At 42.9% G+C, this 20855-nt stretch overlaps 1 protein-coding gene across 1 annotated transcript in view; it reads left to right on the top strand.

Annotated features, from left to right (window-relative positions):
• Positions 1 to 482: 482 nt before the first annotated feature.
• Positions 483 to 20855, top strand: part of ASPSCR1 (ASPSCR1 tether for SLC2A4, UBX domain containing) — an 86805-nt gene continuing 66432 nt past the window's right edge. Inside the window, exons 1-3 of the mRNA XM_054977502.1 lie at positions 483 to 689; positions 1854 to 1909; positions 6213 to 6327. Coding sequence (XP_054833477.1) covers positions 588 to 689; positions 1854 to 1909; positions 6213 to 6327 — 273 coding nt within the window. The 5' untranslated portion in view covers positions 483 to 587. The remainder of the gene's footprint in view (positions 690 to 1853; positions 1910 to 6212; positions 6328 to 20855) is intronic.

Here is a 20855-nt window from a genome sequence, read left to right on the forward strand (position 1 = left end):
AACTCACACAAAAGTGAGAAAAAAGTAACTATTCAGGGGTGGGGTTGTAAGAATAAAGATAAACGTTTCTCTCGATCACAGTCCAGCTGTCTCCCCAGACTCCCTCATGACGGGGGACTAGTTCATTACAAGGCTGCCACCACCTTCTTAGCAGGTAGAAACTCAACAGGTGAAGCTTCTTCCAGTCGCGGAGCTATGCCAGCAGGAAAACTGCCACAGCAGATTGCCACCAAAAAAGGCCGCGGCAGCCATGGATGTGCATGGGAGGTGTCGGTTAACTCTGCGTCGGAAGCTGATCTTTCTACTCAACGGGCATCTCTCTTCATGGCTGCGTTACTGGACGAGAACCGCGGCCCCTACGCGAAAAGGCGTCTTCTGAGATGGTGGCAAATCTTCACGGAGAAGAGGAGGCACCTCAGCAACAGGCGCGCTGCGAGGCGAGCGAAGAGAGAGCGTGAGGCGGGGCGGCCCGAGCTGTGGCCGCGCCCCCTCGCCCTGGCTAGCCAGTTCGGCTAGCGAAGCAGCAGCGAGAGCGGGCGGCGCCGGCGACGTTAGAAGGCCGCGCGGCTGAGGGAGGAGCAGAGAAGATGTCGGCGGCCGGCGGGGCGGGGGCTTCCACCGTCTCGGTCCTGGCTCCGAACGGGCGGCGAGTGACGGTGCGAGTAGGCCCCAGCACCGTCCTGCTCCAGGTGGGTCTGGCCCAGGAGCGGGGGAACTGGGCAGACAAACCCACTCTGATTGGCCCTGGGGCAGGAAGGGAGGCATTGAGCTCGTTTTGATTGGACCGCAGGGCCCATAATTGCGCAGGGTTTCTGTCAGGCCTGTGACGGGGGTAACTTGATGTTTTTCTGTCTGAAAAAGAAACGTAGGCTGTTTGTAGGAATTGAAGGGAGTCAGTGGCCCGCGGTTTAAAGCAGGAAAGTGATTTTCCTACGTTCACACCCCCTCCCCCCGCAAATTGTATACAGTCTTCTTCATGGGAATGCATTATAGATACTCACTTTTCTGCCCCTGAGAAAATAAATAGCCTCTGAATGCTGGAGAAATGTCCTTTTTCTGTTGACAGAGATTGAGAGAGCTTCTATATAGCCTCACTAGAAACAAAAATTAAATGCCTAAAGCCCTTTGGTTGGGATATTGAAAGTTTTTAGTTGTCTGACTTTATAATTTTCTAAGTATCGTTCTTTTCAGAAACAGTCAAGCTTCTTCTCTGGAGCTTTTTAACAATCTGGTTTATAAAACTGTTAAATTTGTGTCATGTGAGGATTTGCCACTTTCATTTTCTAATCTGGCTTTGTGACTGTTTATCCAACGGCATTTAAGCTATGTAGCAGCACATTAAAATTTCTTGTGCTTTATTCACTTATGTTTATCATTAAAATGAGGGGTGGGGTGGGGAACAGAGTGTACCACATAATTCAGTTCAGTCTTATAGTGGCCATGGTTGTATGAGTATTCTGTCTTGGATTTAACTGAATTTGTGAAGGGGGGGGGGTCTGCTTTCTAATGGCAGTGATGTAACCATCTTGGGGTTATGTAAAGTGTTGTTTCAGAATAATTATAATTTCTTTGTGGTGGTTTTCAAGCTGTTGGTTTTAGTTCTCTGAAATAACTTTATTTTTCCATGTAGTCATACTTGCTAATACAGATTAGAACCCCTATTTAGCCCATAATGATGTGATAGAAGTAAATAAAGAAAGCGGTAGCGGTTAAAGTGAAGAAGTAGCTGATCAGCAGTTAAGGAGCATGTTATTCTTAAGAAGTAGCTGATCTGCAATTAAGAAGCATGTTATTCTTTACATTGAAAACCAGCTGTACATTCCAGATTAATTTGCTGTGTATTATTTATGCAGGTTCTTGAAGAAGCTTGTAGGAAGCAGAATTTCAGTCCCAATGAATATGACTTGAAGTGAGTTCTACTTTTTTATCCATTTAATTCCTGCTTGGTACACTGTTTTCATATTGCCATTAATTTTAGAAAGCTGGTTCTAATACACAGTCTGTAGTGATAGTCCACAGCTACTTTCCTCTGGGGAATCTGGTCCTGAGTTGGATTTGTGTTGTATATTGATCCTTGGTACAGTCAGGTTCAGAAAATCACTTTAATTTGTCAGATTTAGTATCATGGAAATTCACTGTTCCATCTTACTCCGCTTCAAACAAATCAATCAGATATTGGGAAGTTATATCCATCAGTAACTAATAGCTAAGATGCTGAAGCTATGCAGCCTTACTTCTAAGATATCCAGTGGTCTCCAGTTGCTGAAAGTTTTGATTGTAGTCAAATGATGGCTGGTTCTATGTTTATGCTGTAGTCCTTAGTCTTCTAAAATACTTGGTGTTGGGCTGCTGAAGACAGAATACTGAGCTAAATGTACAAGTACAACTCTAGCGCTTAACATTAAAATTTTTCTAATCTATAGTAATTACACCAACTTCTGTGAGAGTATAGGGCGAGAAAATCAAAGTATTTTGAATTAATTGTCTTGTTAATTGCCACAAGTTTGCAATTTAGTCTTCCACATGAAGATGATTTCTCTGTAGCTCCCATTGCTGCTGTGTATGCAGAGGCATTTGTTGTGGTAATGAAACATCCACACAGCAGTGTTAACTATATTTTCCTTGCCTCAGCCTCTCCCATAGCCAACAATTCTCCCCTTTCACTGGAGGGCTTTAAAAAAAAAGTCAGGAATTGCAAGATTGCTATAGCATTACAGCACAATGATGATCTATTGCCACTGTCTACTCATTCCCAGCTTTCATTTTTAAAAAGTAAGTATCAACCCCTTTTCCTTGCAGAGTTATAAGGGAAATGGTTTATCATGCATCTTTCCTGTTATAATTTTGCACTGAGAAGGATTGGAGATTTTTAAAAAAATGAAATTTGGGAATGAGTAGACAGTGGCAATAGATCATCATTATAATGTTATAACGATCCTGCAATGCCTGTTTTTTTTACCAATGTGTTTCTGTCAGGTTGGGAATGGTAGCAGCAAGGACTGATGATAGGAAAATGGTGTGTATGTGAGTGGGACCCTCAAGTTTATTTATTTATACCTTGCCTTTCTGCCCAATGGGGACTCAGAGTGATTTGCATCATTCTCTTCTCCATTTTGTCCTCACAACAACATTGTGAGGTCGGTTAGGCTGAGAGTGCAATTAGCCGAAGGTGATCCAGTGAGCTTCCATGGTACAGTGGGTATTCTAATTTGGATCTCCCAGATCCTAGTCTGCTACTCTAACCACTATACAACACTGGCAGTACAAAAATGCACACCTACCCATCTACATGGTATCCAAAGGTACTGTGATATTTCCAAAATAACAGTAATAAACCAGGTTTGGGAAATACTTCAGCAAAGCCAGAGAAAACACAGAAGCACCATTAATAGATGATGATTTCCTGTGGATGCTCCTGAAAATAGTGCTGTTAAAGGAAGCCAAGGCAGTGCAGAACCAGCATGTGTAAACAATCTTAGTATGTTCTCTGCAGGGACGTTTCTGGTAGAACTAATAATGTAATTGTTTACGCTGAAGCTAGGGCCAAACTAAGACATTTGGGTGTTTGAGGCTGAAAATCAAATTAGCATATCCCCTCCTCCTAACTTTGGGCACGATCAACCAGGAAGATGTCTTGCACAAGTCTAATTGAAATGAATAGAAGTTAGCAAAACATTACCATGCTCTTGTTCAGCTCATATTCATTTCAGTGGAATGCACGTAGGAGAACTAGGAGACTGTTCTGTAATTCAGATCTGGCAGTATTTCACTCGGTTGCATAAGGCATCCAATCTCGTAGCAGAGGCAGCTCTGGCTGCTGCAAATATTTTATTTATTTATTTATTTACATCATTTATAGTCCGCCTTTCTCACTGAGACTCAAGGCGGATTACACAGTATGAGGTTAATACAATCACTATCAAGTAAGTACATTTCAATACAATGCCATAAGGTAAACATATACAAGTTTAAAGACATAGCATTAGCAAGGATCCAAGACAGCAGAGATACTGAAGCAAAACATAATCAATTCTAGGACTAACATTAGACAGCATGGAGCACTGGTTGTACATAGGAGTACATATTTAAAGCATCAGTTAATATATGAAACAAAAATGGTGATGAAGTCTGTGATCCCCGACTCGTTATTGAAGCATCTGAGACCCCATCCCTACAATGCAGCCCTCCCCTTTGAGTAAAAAGCCTTTTTGAATAGTTCGATTTTGCATCGTTTACAGAAAGCCAGGAGAGTGGGGGCTGACAAATTGCTGCTCCAATATAGCATCTTGCTATTTTCTGTCCAAATATTTTGCCTTGCATGAACATAGAGAGCTGCTGTAGCATGGTGGTTAAGTGATTTGGCTGCGAATCAGCACTCTGCTGGTTCGAATCCCACTCCTGCCCTGAGCTCAGTAGATGGCCTTGGATAAGCCACTCCTCTCACCCCAGCTGCATTGTGGGAATAATAATAACACTAACTTGTTCACCGCTCTGGGTAGGGCACTAATCTGTCTAGAAGAGTGGTATATAAGTGCAGCTATTATTATTATTATAGTCTTTAAATTCCTCTACAACATTCCTGCTTAAGGTGAGACCCCTTGAAATGATTATCAGTAACTTATTGATTGTTGGATGGCCTCTGCTGTTTCTAGATACTAAATTAGATTAAACAAAATCAGGAAAAAAACCTTAAGGTAAAGTTAATATGAGAATCTGTAATAATTGCTACATAATTATTGCATGCTTTTGACTTAGTGTTGGGAAGAAGAGCAGACAAAGTGTTCTGTTTATTGCGTAGGTCACATAAATGCCATAACAGATCATGAGATTTTAGGAGAATTTTGGTTAAGGTTTTCAACCTTCCAGTACCCACGCCACCCGCTGCAATGACCCTAGTGATGTTCTGGGAGCTGAACATTCTTCGAGGAGGCAGCTAACTCTGAAGAACCAGAGTTGTACCAAGCATGACTGAAGATGCTCTGCTGCACACAAAAGCCAGCCAGTTCCACTTGTCTGTATGAGCAATCACCCTGACAACTGACTGGGACATGTTTAGCCAAGGAGACTGTGAGAAAGGTGGACTAGAAATAAAGTTAAATAAATAAAGAGTATCAGATGGTTGTCAGGGTCGTGGGGTGGGGTTAGGTGGGTGAGCCATAAACTCAGTTGTTGGGAGATCCCAACAAAGGGAAAGGGCAGGACTGTGAGGCCTGCATGGGGCTATTTAAGCCCCAGCCAAGGAGGACTTTCATGTTGACCTGCATGATTGGCCCCAACCATGTGTGTTTGGGCCCTTACATATTATTGTAATATCATGGGGTGAACCCATGGAAAAACTGTTCCCATGATACTGTGGTAACCCCATGCCCCATTTATAGGGCATTTTAATTATAATGTTTCTTTAGTTGACATTTAGCTTTTATAACAGAGGATCAGGAGTCCATACATTCTGGATGGCCTTGGCATTCAGGGTTTATTTATGGTCACTGTCTACCCTCCAACCTCTTCTACTGCAATTCTTCCAGTCCTCAGGCATAGACAGAGAATGTATGGAAGGAGCAGAGTTTTTTGTCTCTCAGAATGTCACCAAAGCCCTGCAGGGGCTTCTCCAGATTATAGATAGGGTCTTACCTCTGCGCTTTGGAAGTCCCCTGCCATTTCTCCAAACAGGCCCTAGTTCTAGATTCAGAGGAGAGATAGGGTTGATTATGTTGGATTTTGGAGGTTCTGAATGTTTCCCAAGTGCAGTGTGAAGTCAGAGATGTGGAGGGGTTACATCATCTCGCTAAATGTATTTGCAGATTCCTGGGAGAAGCGGAGTATGAATATTTAAAAATAGTTAGGTAAATGTTGGGGAGGTTTTTAGATCATTGCTAGAATTTTGATTTCCGTAAGCAAAGTTAAGGTTTTCAATCATTCCCTAACCATTTGAAGTGAAGCATACGCTGTTCTACTGAGCCAGGGACTCTCCTTGAAGCGACTGGCAGTCCACTGATCTGTGTACTGCTGACACTGATTGATAGGTTCTCGGTGTCTTTCTCAGCTTAGATCTTTCAGCTGGAAGATGGCTGTGCAAACTTCCATTCTAGCGGTTGAGAGAAAAAACAGCTTGGGATGTTACAGCCTGTTTTTTGCTTGAAACAACACGTTGATAAAATTATCTGGTGTAGCATCGTAGCAAGAGGTCATTAATGGTGCGTTGTGTATGGCAGGTTTCAGAGGACTGTGCTGGATCTTTCTCTGCAGTGGAGATTTGCCAACCTCCCCAACAATGCCAGACTGGAGATGGTGCCAATCTCTCATAATAGATCAGGAATTGAAACGATGGTATGTTCTTTTCACTTTATGATATGTTTGAATCTAATATGTCCATCAAGATCTTTATAGGTCCTGTTTAAAGATAGAGATTCTTCCTTAGCGGAGTCTCACGTTCCTTCTGGATAGGTACAATTTATTTTAATGAACTGTTAATTGAGTCATTTTGTTTTTTGAAAGATAATACAAACTAACCTTTTAATCTCTTCCTCTACCAGGGTTTTTTTTCAGCTGGAACGCGGTGGGATGGAGTTCCGGCACCTCTTGAAAATGGTCACATGGCTGGTGGCCCTGCCCTCTGATCGGGGGGGGGAGTGGCCATGTGACGATTTTTGCCAAGGGTGATTCAACCTTTAAAAAACTCCCACCCTTGTTCCAGCTGACCCAAAGTGACGTCATTGTGCAGTCCTGAGTTCCACCACTGAGTTCCGCCACCTCTTTTCCCAGAAAAAAGCCCTGTCCTCTACCATCCCCTCCCTGTAGGTTTCTGTTGGCAGTGTATTACTGTTCTCTTCCTCTCCACCCGCCTTCATTTTTCAGCAATAAGTTGATTATATTAAATAAAAGAAACAAAAAAGAAAGAGGAGGAAAAAGGAGCTGGAGTGTAGCATGGCATTAGGAAGAACTTCATTTTCGAAAGGAAGTCCTCATACACTTAAAAATATTTCTGTCTCTCTCTTTAAATGTATGGGAGACTGCTTCTTTTAGCAGCTTTTGGTATACTCTCTTACACTGGGCTGGGTTGATCATACCTTGCTGCCATTTGTTTGTGGAGAACTTTTAACTTTGTCCCTCGCTAAGGTCATTGTATTACTTTGAGGAATAGCCACTCATGGTGCATATGGATAGTATCTAGATTTATAGAACGTAGCCTAAATTGGTTGTTAAAGAGGAGTTGATTTCCTGCCGGAAGCTGTCACTTGAGGGCAGGTCCATGACAGTAGAGTTAGTGGTATTTGGGGCCTCCCAGCTTCAGGAGAGATGGCTTTAATTGTTCGATTGGTGCCTAGATTGCTGAATTTATTTTCAGTCATTAAACACGTAATTTGGGATAGTGGTGAGGATGCCTCGGTCTATTTTCCTAATATTCTACTGTGATATCTTCTATGTTTATTTCAACAAGCAGACCTTGCGATCTCTAGACCTCTAAAATGGCAAAAGAGAAACTTTAAATACCTCAGGATCTGTAGTGGTGAAATTCCGTGGATATGGTGAGGAACAGAATTTCCAAAATAAGATTTAGGCTTTAAAAATCTCAAAGAATATTTTGGATTGTGTTGGGACAATGCTGTCAAAAAGGGCTGGATGAAAACAGTTCCTAAAGTCTATGAAGAGGAGTTGCTGCACTCAGACTTGTGAGTCCTGCAGTCTTCTCTGTTTGAGCCAGTTTGGTGTAGTGGTTAAGAGAGCAGGACTCTAATCTGGAGAACCGGGTTTGATTCCCTGCTCCTCCACTTGAAGCCAGCTGGGTGACCTTGGGTCAGTCACAGCTCTTCCAGAGCTCTCTCAGCCCCACCCACCTCACAGGGTGATTGTTGTGGGGATAATAACAACATACTTTGTAAACCTCTCTGAGTGGGCATTAAGTTGTCCTGAAGGGTGGTATATACATTGAATGTTGTTGTTTATTTTAATTTTAAGTGTTTCTTGATTATGGACTACAGTTTTACAGTGACAAAGGAAAGGCACTGTACATTCTCAAAGGTACTTTCTGTATTATATAATATTTCATAACTGTTTATTTAAAGAAGGTGCTTGGTCAAAGGGGGTGGTGGTGTTATGTGGGCATAGTTAAAGGAGGAGGGATAGAGTTACAAGCGAAAACAACTGTAAGATCAAGCATGATTCAACTCTCTGCAAGACTGTTAGTTCTTCCTTTTTGAGCAAGGCCTTACAATCAAAATGAATAAACCACAGTCTCTTTGAATTACCGTTTGAGCTGCACTGTAATTTTTTCATAAATTTTCAGAATGGCATATTTTGAACATTTCTGTGGCATGAGAGGAATTACCCTACTATCAGGATGGCCAGACTAATGTTACCAAAAGAGGGGGAGAAAGTTTGGATTTCCTGGTCTGAGGAAATGCCATCCTGCATTTTTAATGGCACAGTTTTATAGATAGGGTGTCCGATCTCCAAAAAGAAAGGCCTAAACTGACTCATTAATGTTGCTGTTAGATGCTTGGATACAGGGCTTTCTTTCTGGGAAAAGAGGTGGTGGAACTCAGGACCGCACAATGACGTCACTTTGGGTCAGCTGGAACAAGGGGGGACTTTTTTAAAGTTTAAATTGCCCTCGGCGAAAATGGTCACATGGCCAGTGGCCCCGCCCCCTGATCTCCAGACAGAGGGGAATTTAGATTGCGGAGCGGAGGGCAATCTAAACTCCCCTCTGTCTGGAGATCAGGGGGCGGGGCCACCGGCCATGTGACCATTTTTAAGAGGTGCCGGAACTCCGTTCCACCATGTTCCAGCTGAAAAAAAGCCCTGCTTGGATAGCACTTGCATTGTGCTTTGCTTAATGTCTGCCTGCCACCATCTTTGTCATCTTTAGGAAGCAGGGGTAGCCTATCCTGTTTACTCAAGCCTTTGATAGTTAAGGCTTGTTAGTTGTTTTTTTAATTATTCTTGGCACTGTAGTTTTTATGATCTGGAATTTTTTGTTGCTACTGTTTATAAAATCATAAATGGGGACCCGTGAGACTGTGGGGGCAGAATCCACCCCCCGCTTTTCTGCTGAGCAAGCCACTTGCCAGTCAGTCCATCTGCTAGCAATGCTGTCACCACTGCTGCCCCCTTCCCTGTCTCCCAGCCCATCTGGCTTACCCACTCACTGGTTCCCCAAGGCGGGGAGGATGTTAGCAGTTCTCCTCCTGGCCACGTTGCCATCCCTCTGCAGCTTACTTGGTGGCTTTGGGGGGCGGCGGCATAGGCTCCTGCTCCTACTCCTGCTTGCCTGTCCATCTTTCTTTCTCTCCCACTTGCCAGTGAGTTGGCACTTGGCAGTGGCAGCTCCTGGTTTCCCTCCCCTGACTGACTGCTGCTGTACCACCTCAGTAGTGGTTGGAGAGAGCAAGGGCACCTGCTCCCCCCCTCCCTGTTTGCCTGGCTGAAGAAATGGGAGGGGGCAGTAGCATGGGCTTCTTCTTCATCCACCCACATTGCTTCCCCCCAGCACTGGAAGTCAGTGAGTGGATGGGTGGATGATCCGGGTGGCGAATGCTTTACACTGAAGCAGTTGGGGAATGGTGCTTGTAGCACCTACCAACCCATCTGTCTATTCTTCTTCTTGCCGCTTGGTAGTGGGAGGGCAGCAGCAGCTCCTGGCCTCTGTTCCCTGCCCACCTTCCTGGCTGGCTGAAGAAGGAGTAGCCGTGGCTCTTCCTCCTCCTCTCCCACCTGCAGCATCACCAGATCATTGGTGTGGGTGGTTTTTACTGCTTCTCCTTGCTCACTGTTCTCCAGCGGAGAGGCCAGGCAAGCTGCATTAGGGCATGCAGGATTGCCTAGCTCCCTGCCCCCAGCCGGTAAGTTTTCATTGTCTGCACTTGTATAGACAACTTGCTCCTATGTATTGGGGGTTTATAACCTTCTATGATAGATAGGAGTGGCTCCAGCTCCTCCTTTCCTGAAAGACAGCCAATGGGAGCGGGTGGAATGCTGGGCCAATCAGAGTTAGAGTCTGTTGTAGGGAAAAGGGGGCTTGGGGTGAGATTGAAGGGGCGGAGGAAGGGTTTAAGATGCTGCTCAGAGAGGCAGCAGAAAGTTAACCGGCTGTTAATCCATCCTTTTATTTTGAAACCTCTCCTGTTTAACCCCAGTATGTTATTAGTTGAAAATCCACTCCTATCTTCCTTCCTATAAGTAAAGTTGATTTTTGCTTGGTTTAACCCTGGTTGGCCTGAAGGTGTTAGCTGAGGGGAAATTAAACACACACAAACGTTCTGGTCACGTGGAACGAGCCTAGTGCATATATAGGGAAAGAAATCTCTAAGTTCCCTTTTCCCCAGTAGCCCTGGGCTGTAGCTGGGTGAGGGGAGGTACATACCAGGAACTGGCTGCTTGTCTGCTGGAGCCTCTGGGAGAGAAGGGACCCTGTGAGGAATTGGGTCAGGGATCTCTGCCATAATGGAGGCTGGGCAGGTTGTGTGAGGTGGGTGGTGGACTCCCAGCCTTTACCTGCCTGGGTAGCAAGGGATGGGAAAGGCTTGTGTGTTTATGAGATGGGACCCACTTACCCATCTTTACCCTTCATACCTTCCCCCCTAAATTTATTGAAAAATCTCCGTTCTTTCCATCCGGCCCTGACTCACAGGTTTAAGCACCATCAGACGGAGACAGGTTGAGAATTAAATACATTGATTTTGTTTGCTTGTATGTATTGTAAACTATTTTTTGTTGCTTGTAGGAGAATGATTTTTTTAATTGATCAATCAGGGAACCAATGTTAAGACAATAACAACAAAAGAACAGTTGCTAATCCTCTATAGTTTGATTCCTACATCTGGAAGAACAGACCTGATCTTGTGCAGTGCTCAGATGGATAATTATGGGAGAGTTGGTTGGAAATGGGGATATATTCTTTGTTTTAAATAGTGACAATGGAATGCGAATGCCAACAAATTTGATTATTATAGACAGCGGACTCACAAAGACATGTGGGGAGCATCTAGGCTTGCCATTCCCCTACCTGGGGCGGGGGATCCCCTGCTCCCACCTCCTACCCCCGCCCCCACTTACTGGGCCTGCGGGGGGGTCTCCCCTGGGGCTCCCCCCATGGCACGATGCACTCCTAGGCAGCGCAGCATGCTCCCGTGCCCCACAGCGGGGCCAAATTGGGCCCCATGGGGGGGAGCGATTCAGCCCTTTGGCGAGTGCGGGAGTGCTCCCAGGCCACCCTTTGACCTGCATGATGATGTCACTTCCTGGAAGTGCACACGAGAGGGAGAAGAGAGGAAGGAGGGGAGGTAGGAGCCAGTGTCCCAATTTCCCACTGGGAGAGTGAAGGGACCTGGCAACCCTAGGGGCATCTGATTTTCTTCTGTATCCCATCTCTCATTATTTCCTGTTTTCCTTCCCTGGCAGCTCCATAAAGGTAAAGGTAGTCCCCTATGCAAGCACTGAGTCATTACTGACCCATGGGGGGGGACGTCACATCACGATGTTTTCTTGGCAGACTTTTTATGGGGTGGTTTGCCATTACCTTCCCCAGTCATCTACACTTTACCACCAGGAAACTGGGTACTCATTTTACCAACCTTGGAAGGATGGAAGGCTGAGTCAACCTTGAGCTGGCTATCTCAACCTGGCTTCTGCCAGGATCAAACTCAGGTCGTCTGCAGAGCTTGGGCTGCAGTTACCACTCTGTGCTATGGGGCTCTTTGCCCCATAACCGCTCCCTTTTCCTGCTTCCTTCTCTCCTTCCTACCCACCAACCTACCTGCTTTAATGTGCCCCTTTATCTTCAATTTTCTTTCCTTTCCTCCTCATGGCAGCCTCTCCTGGGAAGAAATGTGGCCTAGTTGCACTGCTGGGCTACTGGTGGGAAGCTGGGTCAAGCCCAGTTGTGAGTCTCCAGTGGTTGCCACTGAGCTGTCCCTGTCAAGTCATCCTCCACCAGGACAGAGGGAGACAGGACCTTGAAAGAGCTGTTTTGGCCTCCTAAGCTATCCTTCACAAGGCTTTGCTTTAGAGAAATCAAAGCTGGGAAGGCTCAACAATATGATTGTGGTTGCCTAGCAATCTCCAGAATGGCTACCGAGAGCTTAGTGGGTATTCTTTTATTAAAGCTGCAAGTGTTTCTATTATTTTGGGGAGATTTAATTATTTGTAAGATTTCAGATTTTTCTGCAAACCTGGGACTTCTTTTAGGTTTGTAGAAAAATCCCCTCATCTGTCCCTAGCTCCATTTTGTTGATCTGTTGATCTTATACTCTATGGCATGGAATTCTGTTATGAAATTTGTTATGAAATTTGAATTTGTAATGAAATGGAAGCATGCTTGATTTCTCAAAGGATACTGGACTTCGGACCTTAATGTAATATGTGTGGTGTTGTTGTTGTAGTAGTAGTAGTAGTAATAAAATGTGTCATTGCAGACCATAGGTAAGATTGTACAATATGCTGTACTATGTATTTGTTAAAAATTACTTTGTTAATAGTATGTTCATCTTGTAATAACTAGGTACTTGTCTAGAGTTAATGCTGAATGGCATTTCCACACCTTCAAACCATTTTCCATATAGTTTGATGTATATGGAATTTGCACCTAAATGGTTAGTCTCTAATTGCTCTGTAATATCTGCTAGCCAGTTCTTGATTAATAGTTGATTTGTTCTTTCTCTGAGAAACATTTTAACTCTGTTGTTTTTTCTAATGCCTTATTTTCATTTTTCAGTTTTAAAACTTTAGCTTGATATTACTTAAGTTCCCCTCTTGTATTAGCTAAGAACCCTGGTCTTGGGTAAATGAAACTCACATTAAAGTAATTTATGTTACATATTATCTTGGTACTTATGTGTCAAAAAACAGCAACCAAACATCAATGGTTAAGTAGGAAATTGACTGAACTGTTGGCCAGAGTGTGTGTGTGGGGGGGAGGGCTTTCATGATCTGCCTAGCTTTGAACTGCTGCCTAAAATACTGATGCAATTGGCAGTGTGGCTTTCTGGGCAAGAGTCTTGTACCTGGTGATGTCAGTTGTCGGCACACTTGTGCAGCCAAGGATAATTTGAAGGCTGCCCTTGGGCAGTGAAAGAAATTGGGAAAGCCATGTCAATAACGGGATGAATCATTCTTCAGAAGGAGGAATGACGTCCAAACCTATTAAAATACATATGAACAAATCCAAATGTAATCAAATTTGGACACTGACTCCAGTTTATAAAATATTAATCCACAGAACAGTTTCATTCTAGAGTGGTTAGCCAAGTGAGTCTTCTGCATTCAAAATAACAGACACTTGTGACACTTTAATTCCAGATGGGTCTTAGACTCCATGGCATGTGATGAAGTGAGGTCTGACTCATGAGACCCTAGGCTGGAATCAATTCGGCTAGTGTTAAAGTCCTGGATTCTTGTTTTATTTTGTGATATTTTAAAGACTAATGAATTTATTGTGTAAGCTTTCATGAGTGAAAGGCTGTTTTGTTAGTTCATTCTAAACGATTCTTGAGAAAGAATTGTTTCATTTAGTTAACAATATTGTTATTAATCATGTGTAATAATCTTGTGTAATAATTTTTTTTATGCTTTAATAGATTCTGAAGGGTAGGGTTTGGTCTTTGATGCCATGTTGAGCTTTGTAAGCTCTTTCAAGGCCAAACATAACAGTGGGGTAGTTGAGGGTCCATTGCTGTTGCGCTGAGCCATTGAGAGGTTTGGGAAAGAGTGAGCATTGAAGAGGCTTGGCAAGATGGCAAGGAATTCCTTGTTCTTTTTCCACATCTGGCAAAAGGAGTCAATGTTCTTAGATGTTATACTGAGTCATACAGAATCTCTTCTCCCAGAGGAGCCCCCGACTCCTGCTACTTAAGCTTCAGAGAAGGGCCAGTATAGAAGGTGCCCATGTCAGCAGTTAACTGGTGAGCATGTTTGTGCTTAAATCACTGGTTTGGGGGAAAAAACCCTGATAAATAGGTTTATCAGTTGATTTAGTATTAAAGACCTGCAATGCCTAATTAAATAAATTCCAAACAATTAAAAAGGAATGGGAGTTTGTTTGAAGCAGATTGTTAAAGCTAGTTTAAATAACCTCTCAAACAGAATCTGCGGGATTTCCCAAGGAGAGGGACGGGGAATGGTACCTTCCCTGTAATGGCAGGACACAGCTGGGAAGTAGAAAAGAAAGGAGCGGCATCTTACTGCGCCAGGTCTTGGCAGCTTATGTTATAAGAGATCTGTATAACCTTTGACTACTCTGTCTGCAACACTGCATGAACTCATCATCTGGCCTGTTATGCTTTAATAGATTCTGGCCAGGGTTAACTACAATTTGCGTTTTTTGCTACTGAGGTAGCAGAGTTTGATCAAAATTGCTTTGGGTATACTTCCTTCTAAAGCGTTTTTATTGAAAGAAGGAAATATTGATGATTTAAATGAAGTATTAGGGATCCCTGTGCAAAAAGGAAATATTGATGATTACATTCAAGAGGAAGAAAAGAGTAGGATTCAGTTTTGAGTCAATGGCGGCTATGTATTGGGTATTGTGATTGGCATTTTCTCCTGTTAAGTGTTGAGCTGGTTACTGTACTGCTGAGCAATTATAAATAAGATAGTTACTATCCTAACCAGAGTTACACCCTTATTAGTTCACTGAACTTAGCAGGTTTAGAAGCGTGTAACTGTGCTTAGGATGGCATTGTTAAAAGCTCTAGATAACTGGGGGTGGGGAGTGCTCTCAAGTCATAGTTGACTTATGGTGACCCCTGGTGGGGTTTTCTTGGCAACAGACTATCAGAGGTGGTTTGCCATTGCCTGCCTCTGCAACCCTCGTCTTCATTGGAGGACTCCCGTTCAATTGCTAGCCAAGGCTGACCCTGCTTAGCTTCTGAGATCTGATGAGATTGGGCTCACCTGGGCTATCCAGGTCAGGACAGATTACCAGAAGGAGAATATTTTTAAGTTGCTTTGACTGGTAAATTATAGAGATGAGGGGCTGCATCTTTTGCAAGAACCAGAATACCAGATTCTACAAGTGAGGTTTTAAAATGGCTGTATCATTTGTTAGGATGTGTTACTCTAAGCCTGTGATGCTAGGTAAAGATGTGTATATGAAATCAATGAACATTGTCACTGACCATCAGTTGACTGTACCTTGAAAATGCAGACACTGTTTTCCTGATAAAATTTTGGAACACACATTCCTGTAAGGAGAGATGCCATACAATTTGTTAGTCACTGAATGTTCAGAACTGCAAAAAATAATGTAATTATTCTTGGATTTGCCTCCACAGTAGCTTTAGTTAAGGCTTTCTACCTTTAGAAATAGATGTATGGAAGGCAAGGAAAGCAGATTCCTTTATGGTCAGAGGAAGGGCACTGTTATGAAAAGCTAACATTGCAATTCAACTGTTAATCAGTCTTGTACATGTTTATAAACTTGGAAACTAATTGGCATGGCTTTCTAATTGCTGTATAAACGCTTAAAATTTTATATGTAGCTTGGGATTTCTGTGAAGCTTTTTTAAATTGCCTGAATATGACTTTCGTGACTTGTGTGGCTTTGAACTGTTGCCTAAAAAACTGATGCAATTGGCAGTGTGGATTTCTGGGCAGGAATCTTGCAGCCTAGTAATGTCAGCTGTCAGCACGCTTGTGTAGCCAAAGATCATCTGAAGGCTGGTCTTGAGCGAAGAAGGAACTGGGGAAACCATGTCAACGCTGGGATGAAACTACTTAGCTCTGGCCCCTTATGATTGGTGGTGGGTAAGATGCATTACTTCCTGTGGATATGTTCCCAAATCCTGGCAGGTCACATCTCTCAGCTGTCCTGTGCTTGTGACAGCAAATATACCCTGCCAATGAAAGCACTGATGTATGTTTGATCTTGTGGTGTCTAGGGCTGACTTTAAAAAGAATTCTCTTTAAAACGTTGGAAAGATTTTGTTGTGTCTGTCTCCTTCTCTAGACTCTTGGATGCTTCAATGATGAGGAGTATGTGAGGAATGGACCAGACTGGGATAATAGTATTGCCTCAGTTCTCTTGTAGTGCTGCCAATTCTGCAAATGTTGCTAGTATTTTCTCAAATAATCTTAGTATTCAGCCTTTAGGAAAAGGTTTTAGCCTTATTATGATAAAAAACGGTTAAAAATGTTGGCCTTTGTTGACTCAGGGTCAAAAACTAGGATGCAGATAAATTAAATAAGATACTGGTTCTCTGTGTGCAGGAGTTCTTGTTTATTATTTTGAATTTTTATGGAAGTCAGTTGGCCAACCACGCGTGTCTTATTGGTTCAGGGTTCCTGATTGAAGATGTTGGTGTAGATGGTACTGAAAATCCATGGCTTAGAAAAAAATAGTGACTTGTTCTTCATAATGGAATTTTTCCTTGCTGAAACAGCTGTAAGAACATTGGTACCTCCAAATTGTGGTTGCGATTTTTTAAAAAGAAGTAATTTTCCATTTCCACCTATATTCAGACTACTAATCCATGTTTATTGGTATTATTTCATATCACAGAAATACATGGGGTGACTTGACTTTGTGGTATATCCAAGTAATGTAAGTGCCAGTGGCAAGAAATTGAGAGTAGCCTAAGAAAGAAAGTAGTGTGAACTTTCTTGCTCATAGCTCTTCCTGGAGAGGGCTTTTGAAAATCTGCTGAATAATTTTTCCTTTTGTGCTTGGCTCCTGTGGTCAGGTACATCCTGTTTAATTAATTGGTATCTTCCTTTGATTTGGAACTACTTGAACAGATTCTGCCATCATTCCTATAAGGAAAATGGCTGTCTTCCATAATGGTTACAAACGCCGCAAAAGCAGGTCAGCCACAGGCTAGGCAGAGATTTTTGCATACTTGAGAGGGGACTTCCAAGTGCAGATTGCATAGTCACTCCTCTTGCAGCCATTTTTGGGAAGTATTTTCCTTTGATTATTTTACAAAGTGGTATTCTTTAGCACACTTGGGGGACTCACCAAGTATGCTGAAAAACCATGAAAAGGAAAAAAGATTCCAAACATGCTGGTTGAGAACTGAATGTATTTTAGGCGGTACGCAATGATGAGAAGAGTTTAGGGTTAGTTAAAGGAAAAAATGGCAGGAGGGGAAATTAACCCGTTCAGTCCCCTGAGAGCCTAGGTAATATTGAAGGAGGAGATGTCCAAATTGTTCTTCCCACCTGTGATTCCCCATGGGTCTCAAGCTTACTTTTAATATTTCACAAGTGAAACTTCTTGTTAGCGAAACGATTCATTTATACGGAAAATGTTTGGTTACAAGTGAGGGAATGCTATTACAAAATATGGCCAGATGGTTCAGTGATCTGATAGATACGTTACATTATTTTGCATGGCAAAATTAAAATAAGATTCAGCTAAAAAAAATAAAAGATCCCGTCAGAGTGGATGTCAATCCACTCTTGTTTCACTCTTTTCATAGAAGTGGGAACCTGCTGTCTTTGGCCACGAATAACCTACTTTGTATGTCTGTAATTTGGTCCAGCTATTTTCTTCTGAAAGAAAGTTTTGGAAGATGAGAGGTCAGTTCAGTTGGCAAAATGTGCAGATGAAACTGCTATTATTGTGCCTGCCTTCTGATCTGAAAATATTGTTTAATGTATGAGAAATTCTAAATCTGCATAAACCTCCATGAAGCTTTTTTCAAATGTTCCTGTTCAACCATCCTAAGAATTTACGCAAACTTCTTAGGATGGTTGAACAGGAACATTTTGCGTCACTTCCTTTTAGAAGACACTCAGAGCTCAGTGACGTATGCTCTGGATAAATTTTGCTCTTTAGCTGTTAAGAAACCCAGATTGCTTTTAGTTGAAAATGTGGTTTAATTGGGTTTTTTTTGGGGTTTTTAAAAAATTCCCACGGTTCTTATCTCATTAATTCCTGTTAATGTTTCGCTTATCGCTATGTTTTGATGTGACAGTTTATCCCCTATCTCAGAATTGTCTTGTTTTACTGGCTTTTACTGTAATAATAACCAAGATCAAGATCAGACCATCTTAAGAAACCTGGGCTGTAATCTAGGTTTTTTAAAAAAAATGTGTTCTAGTTTTCTGTGGTATCAGGGAGAACAATGAGTATATCATGAAGAAGGCTTTCCATAAACGAAGCAAAACCAAACTATTCAAAAAGGCTTTTTGCTCAAATAGGAGGGCTGTATTGTAGGGATGGGGTCTCAGATGCTTCACTAATGAGTTGGGGATCATAGACTTCATCACCATTATAATATATTATATTATCCTATATTATATTATATTATCCATTATATTATATTATATTATATTATATTATATTATATTATATTATATTATATTATATTATATTATATTATATTATATTATATTATATTATATTATATTATATTATATTATATTATATTATATTATATATGCTGCTTTAAATATACACTCCTATGTACAACCAGCACTCCATGTTGTCTAATGTTAGTCCTAGAATTGGTTATGTTTTGCTTCAGTATTTTCTACTATGTCTTAGATCCTTGCTAATGCTATGTCTTTAAACTTGTATATGTTTACTTACTTGATACTGAACGTATTAACCTCATACTGTGTAATCTGCCTTGAGAAAGGCAGATTATAAATGACGTAAATAAATAAATATCAACTACTCTAGATCAACAATACTCGCTCAGTGGTTCTTTCATATGCCACCTGTGGATCTTCTGATTACTTGTCCCGAGTGTGGCACCTGCCTCAGGTTTCTGGAGAGAGGCCACAGCCTTTCTCAGGACAGCTGACTTGCCAGGTGTGACCTTAAGCAGCTTCAGGTCTGCTCCTGGCCCCCATGTGTGCCTGCGCACAGAGTGGGGGACTGCGGGGCGGTGGGCAGGAGGGCTGGGAGGCTGCTGGCCCAGCCAGGCATGGTGGGTGGCTGAGGAGGTGCATCCCAGCCCTCCCGCTCCATTGCTACACACGCCGCCCTAGACGCCTGCCGCGCCTGGCCCATGGCCGCTGCTCCCGGCCGGGGGCACGTGTTGTTGTTGGTGGCAGCAGCAGCGCGGGAGAGCTGAGAGGCTTTAGTAGCTGCAGGCCAGGCGTGGCAGGTGGCCGGGGTAGCGCATGGGCAGCTTCCCATGTCTCCTGGTCAGCCGCCCACCTGCTGCTGCTGCCAGCTTCACGGCACGCACTACTGTCCCTGGTCCCGGCACCTCAGGGCTGGAGGCAGTTGCCGGGCTTGCCTCAATGGAGGCGCCGGCCCTGTTGGTAGGTGGTTCCCACCTTGAATCAGTCATAGGAACAGGAAAGCTGCAAGCCTCCCTGAGGTATAAGACTAGGATGGAAGTAAATGTGGCTCATTTGATTGACTGTAATTGCGGAAGTGTTTCTCCATGAGCCGTGGACTGAGCACCACTACCCCAGGTTGCTCCAGTCCCAGTGTCCAAACCAGGATTCAACTCAGATGGCGGGATTAATATAAAGGCAAAAGCCATACAAACTTCCATACAAGTTGCAAGATCTTTCAGACTCCTAAAGCTGGAGAATTCTCGTGGGACAACTGGAAATTGCAAGCAAGATAAATGGGGCACAAAATTTTAGGAGGCTACGTTAAGAAACTGAACCTCTAGATAGGTCTAGGACTAAAACGCAAAGTCAAAAGTGGAGGACAGATCTGAGGCGCAAGAGAATAAAATGTAGAGTGAGAGTCTAAGGATGGGTGATTGGGAAAGAGGGGTAAGCAACCCACATGCTTCAAGGTGAGATGGAAAAATGGGAGTTGATGAGTGAGATATGGATGAGGCTCAGTTTTAGTTATCATTATCAGAAAAAGTTCAGAGCTTGCTGTTCCATGAAGATTCCCAAGATGAACTCAAGAAGAAGCTAGACTTGAATTGTACAATAGAAATTGCAGATCTGAGACAAGGCCAAGGGCAGGGAGCTATAAACCAGCTGGGTGTACAGAGGATTGGAGCATTTTGAATAGATTAGCCTTCTCATAAATGAGGGAACACATATTGTGGGTTTGGAGATCTCTGTTCTTAACTCAGAGAACAATACTACGCATGCGTATTTGGAAAGGGTCCTTAGGATTGCAGTCTTAGAGCCAAGCTACCAGAGACGAATTACACGAGGGGGAGCACGTGAAGGGAGTGGCAGTGTTAGCTGGGAAGCTGAGTTTTAAAAGAGATTGGAAAGCTTTGTTAATTTCCCATCTCTACAGAGCCAGGGAGATCACTGCTCAGAGGGTTTGTTAATTTCCTCTTTGCCTCAGGAAGCCTCTGTCAGTTTCACCTCCCCTTCTAAGAGGTGAAGAAGAAATAATCTAACCCTCTGAGCAGCAATCCCCTTGGCTTTATAGAGAGGAAATTGACAAAGCCTTCCGATCTCTTAAAAATCAGCTTCCGGACTAACATTGTGACTCCCTTCACATGCTCCTCTTCATGTAATTCATCTCTTGTAGTTTAACTCTTAGATCTGCTTTGTTTTATGTCAAGTAATTAAGCTCTTGTTTTCTAAGAAACTGATTGCTGTGAAACACATGATTCCATGAGGTATCTTGATTTTTTCTGATATGAAACTCCCTGCTGTTCTCCTTTTCTACATGTAGAGAGATTTATTTTTATATGGGAGAGCATTTAAAAAGTGATCTCTTATTTGCATGCTGAAGTGGTACAGTCCGTTGTGTGATCTTTGTTGAACCTGGTTTCCTTCTTTGATCGAGTGACCAGCTTACTGGAACTCGGGGGAACTCTGTTGACGTGATTAATCTGGATTTCAGTAAAGCTTTTGATAAGGTCCCCCATGACATTCTGATGGGCAAACTGGAAGAATGTGGACTGGACTATAGGACAGTTCAGTGGATAGGGAACTGGTTGGAGGACCACGCCCAAAGAGTGGTGGTCAACAGC

This window comes from Eublepharis macularius, chromosome 4 (genome assembly GCF_028583425.1).
Source record: "Eublepharis macularius isolate TG4126 chromosome 4, MPM_Emac_v1.0, whole genome shotgun sequence".
Taxonomy (NCBI): domain Eukaryota; kingdom Metazoa; phylum Chordata; class Lepidosauria; order Squamata; family Eublepharidae; genus Eublepharis; species Eublepharis macularius.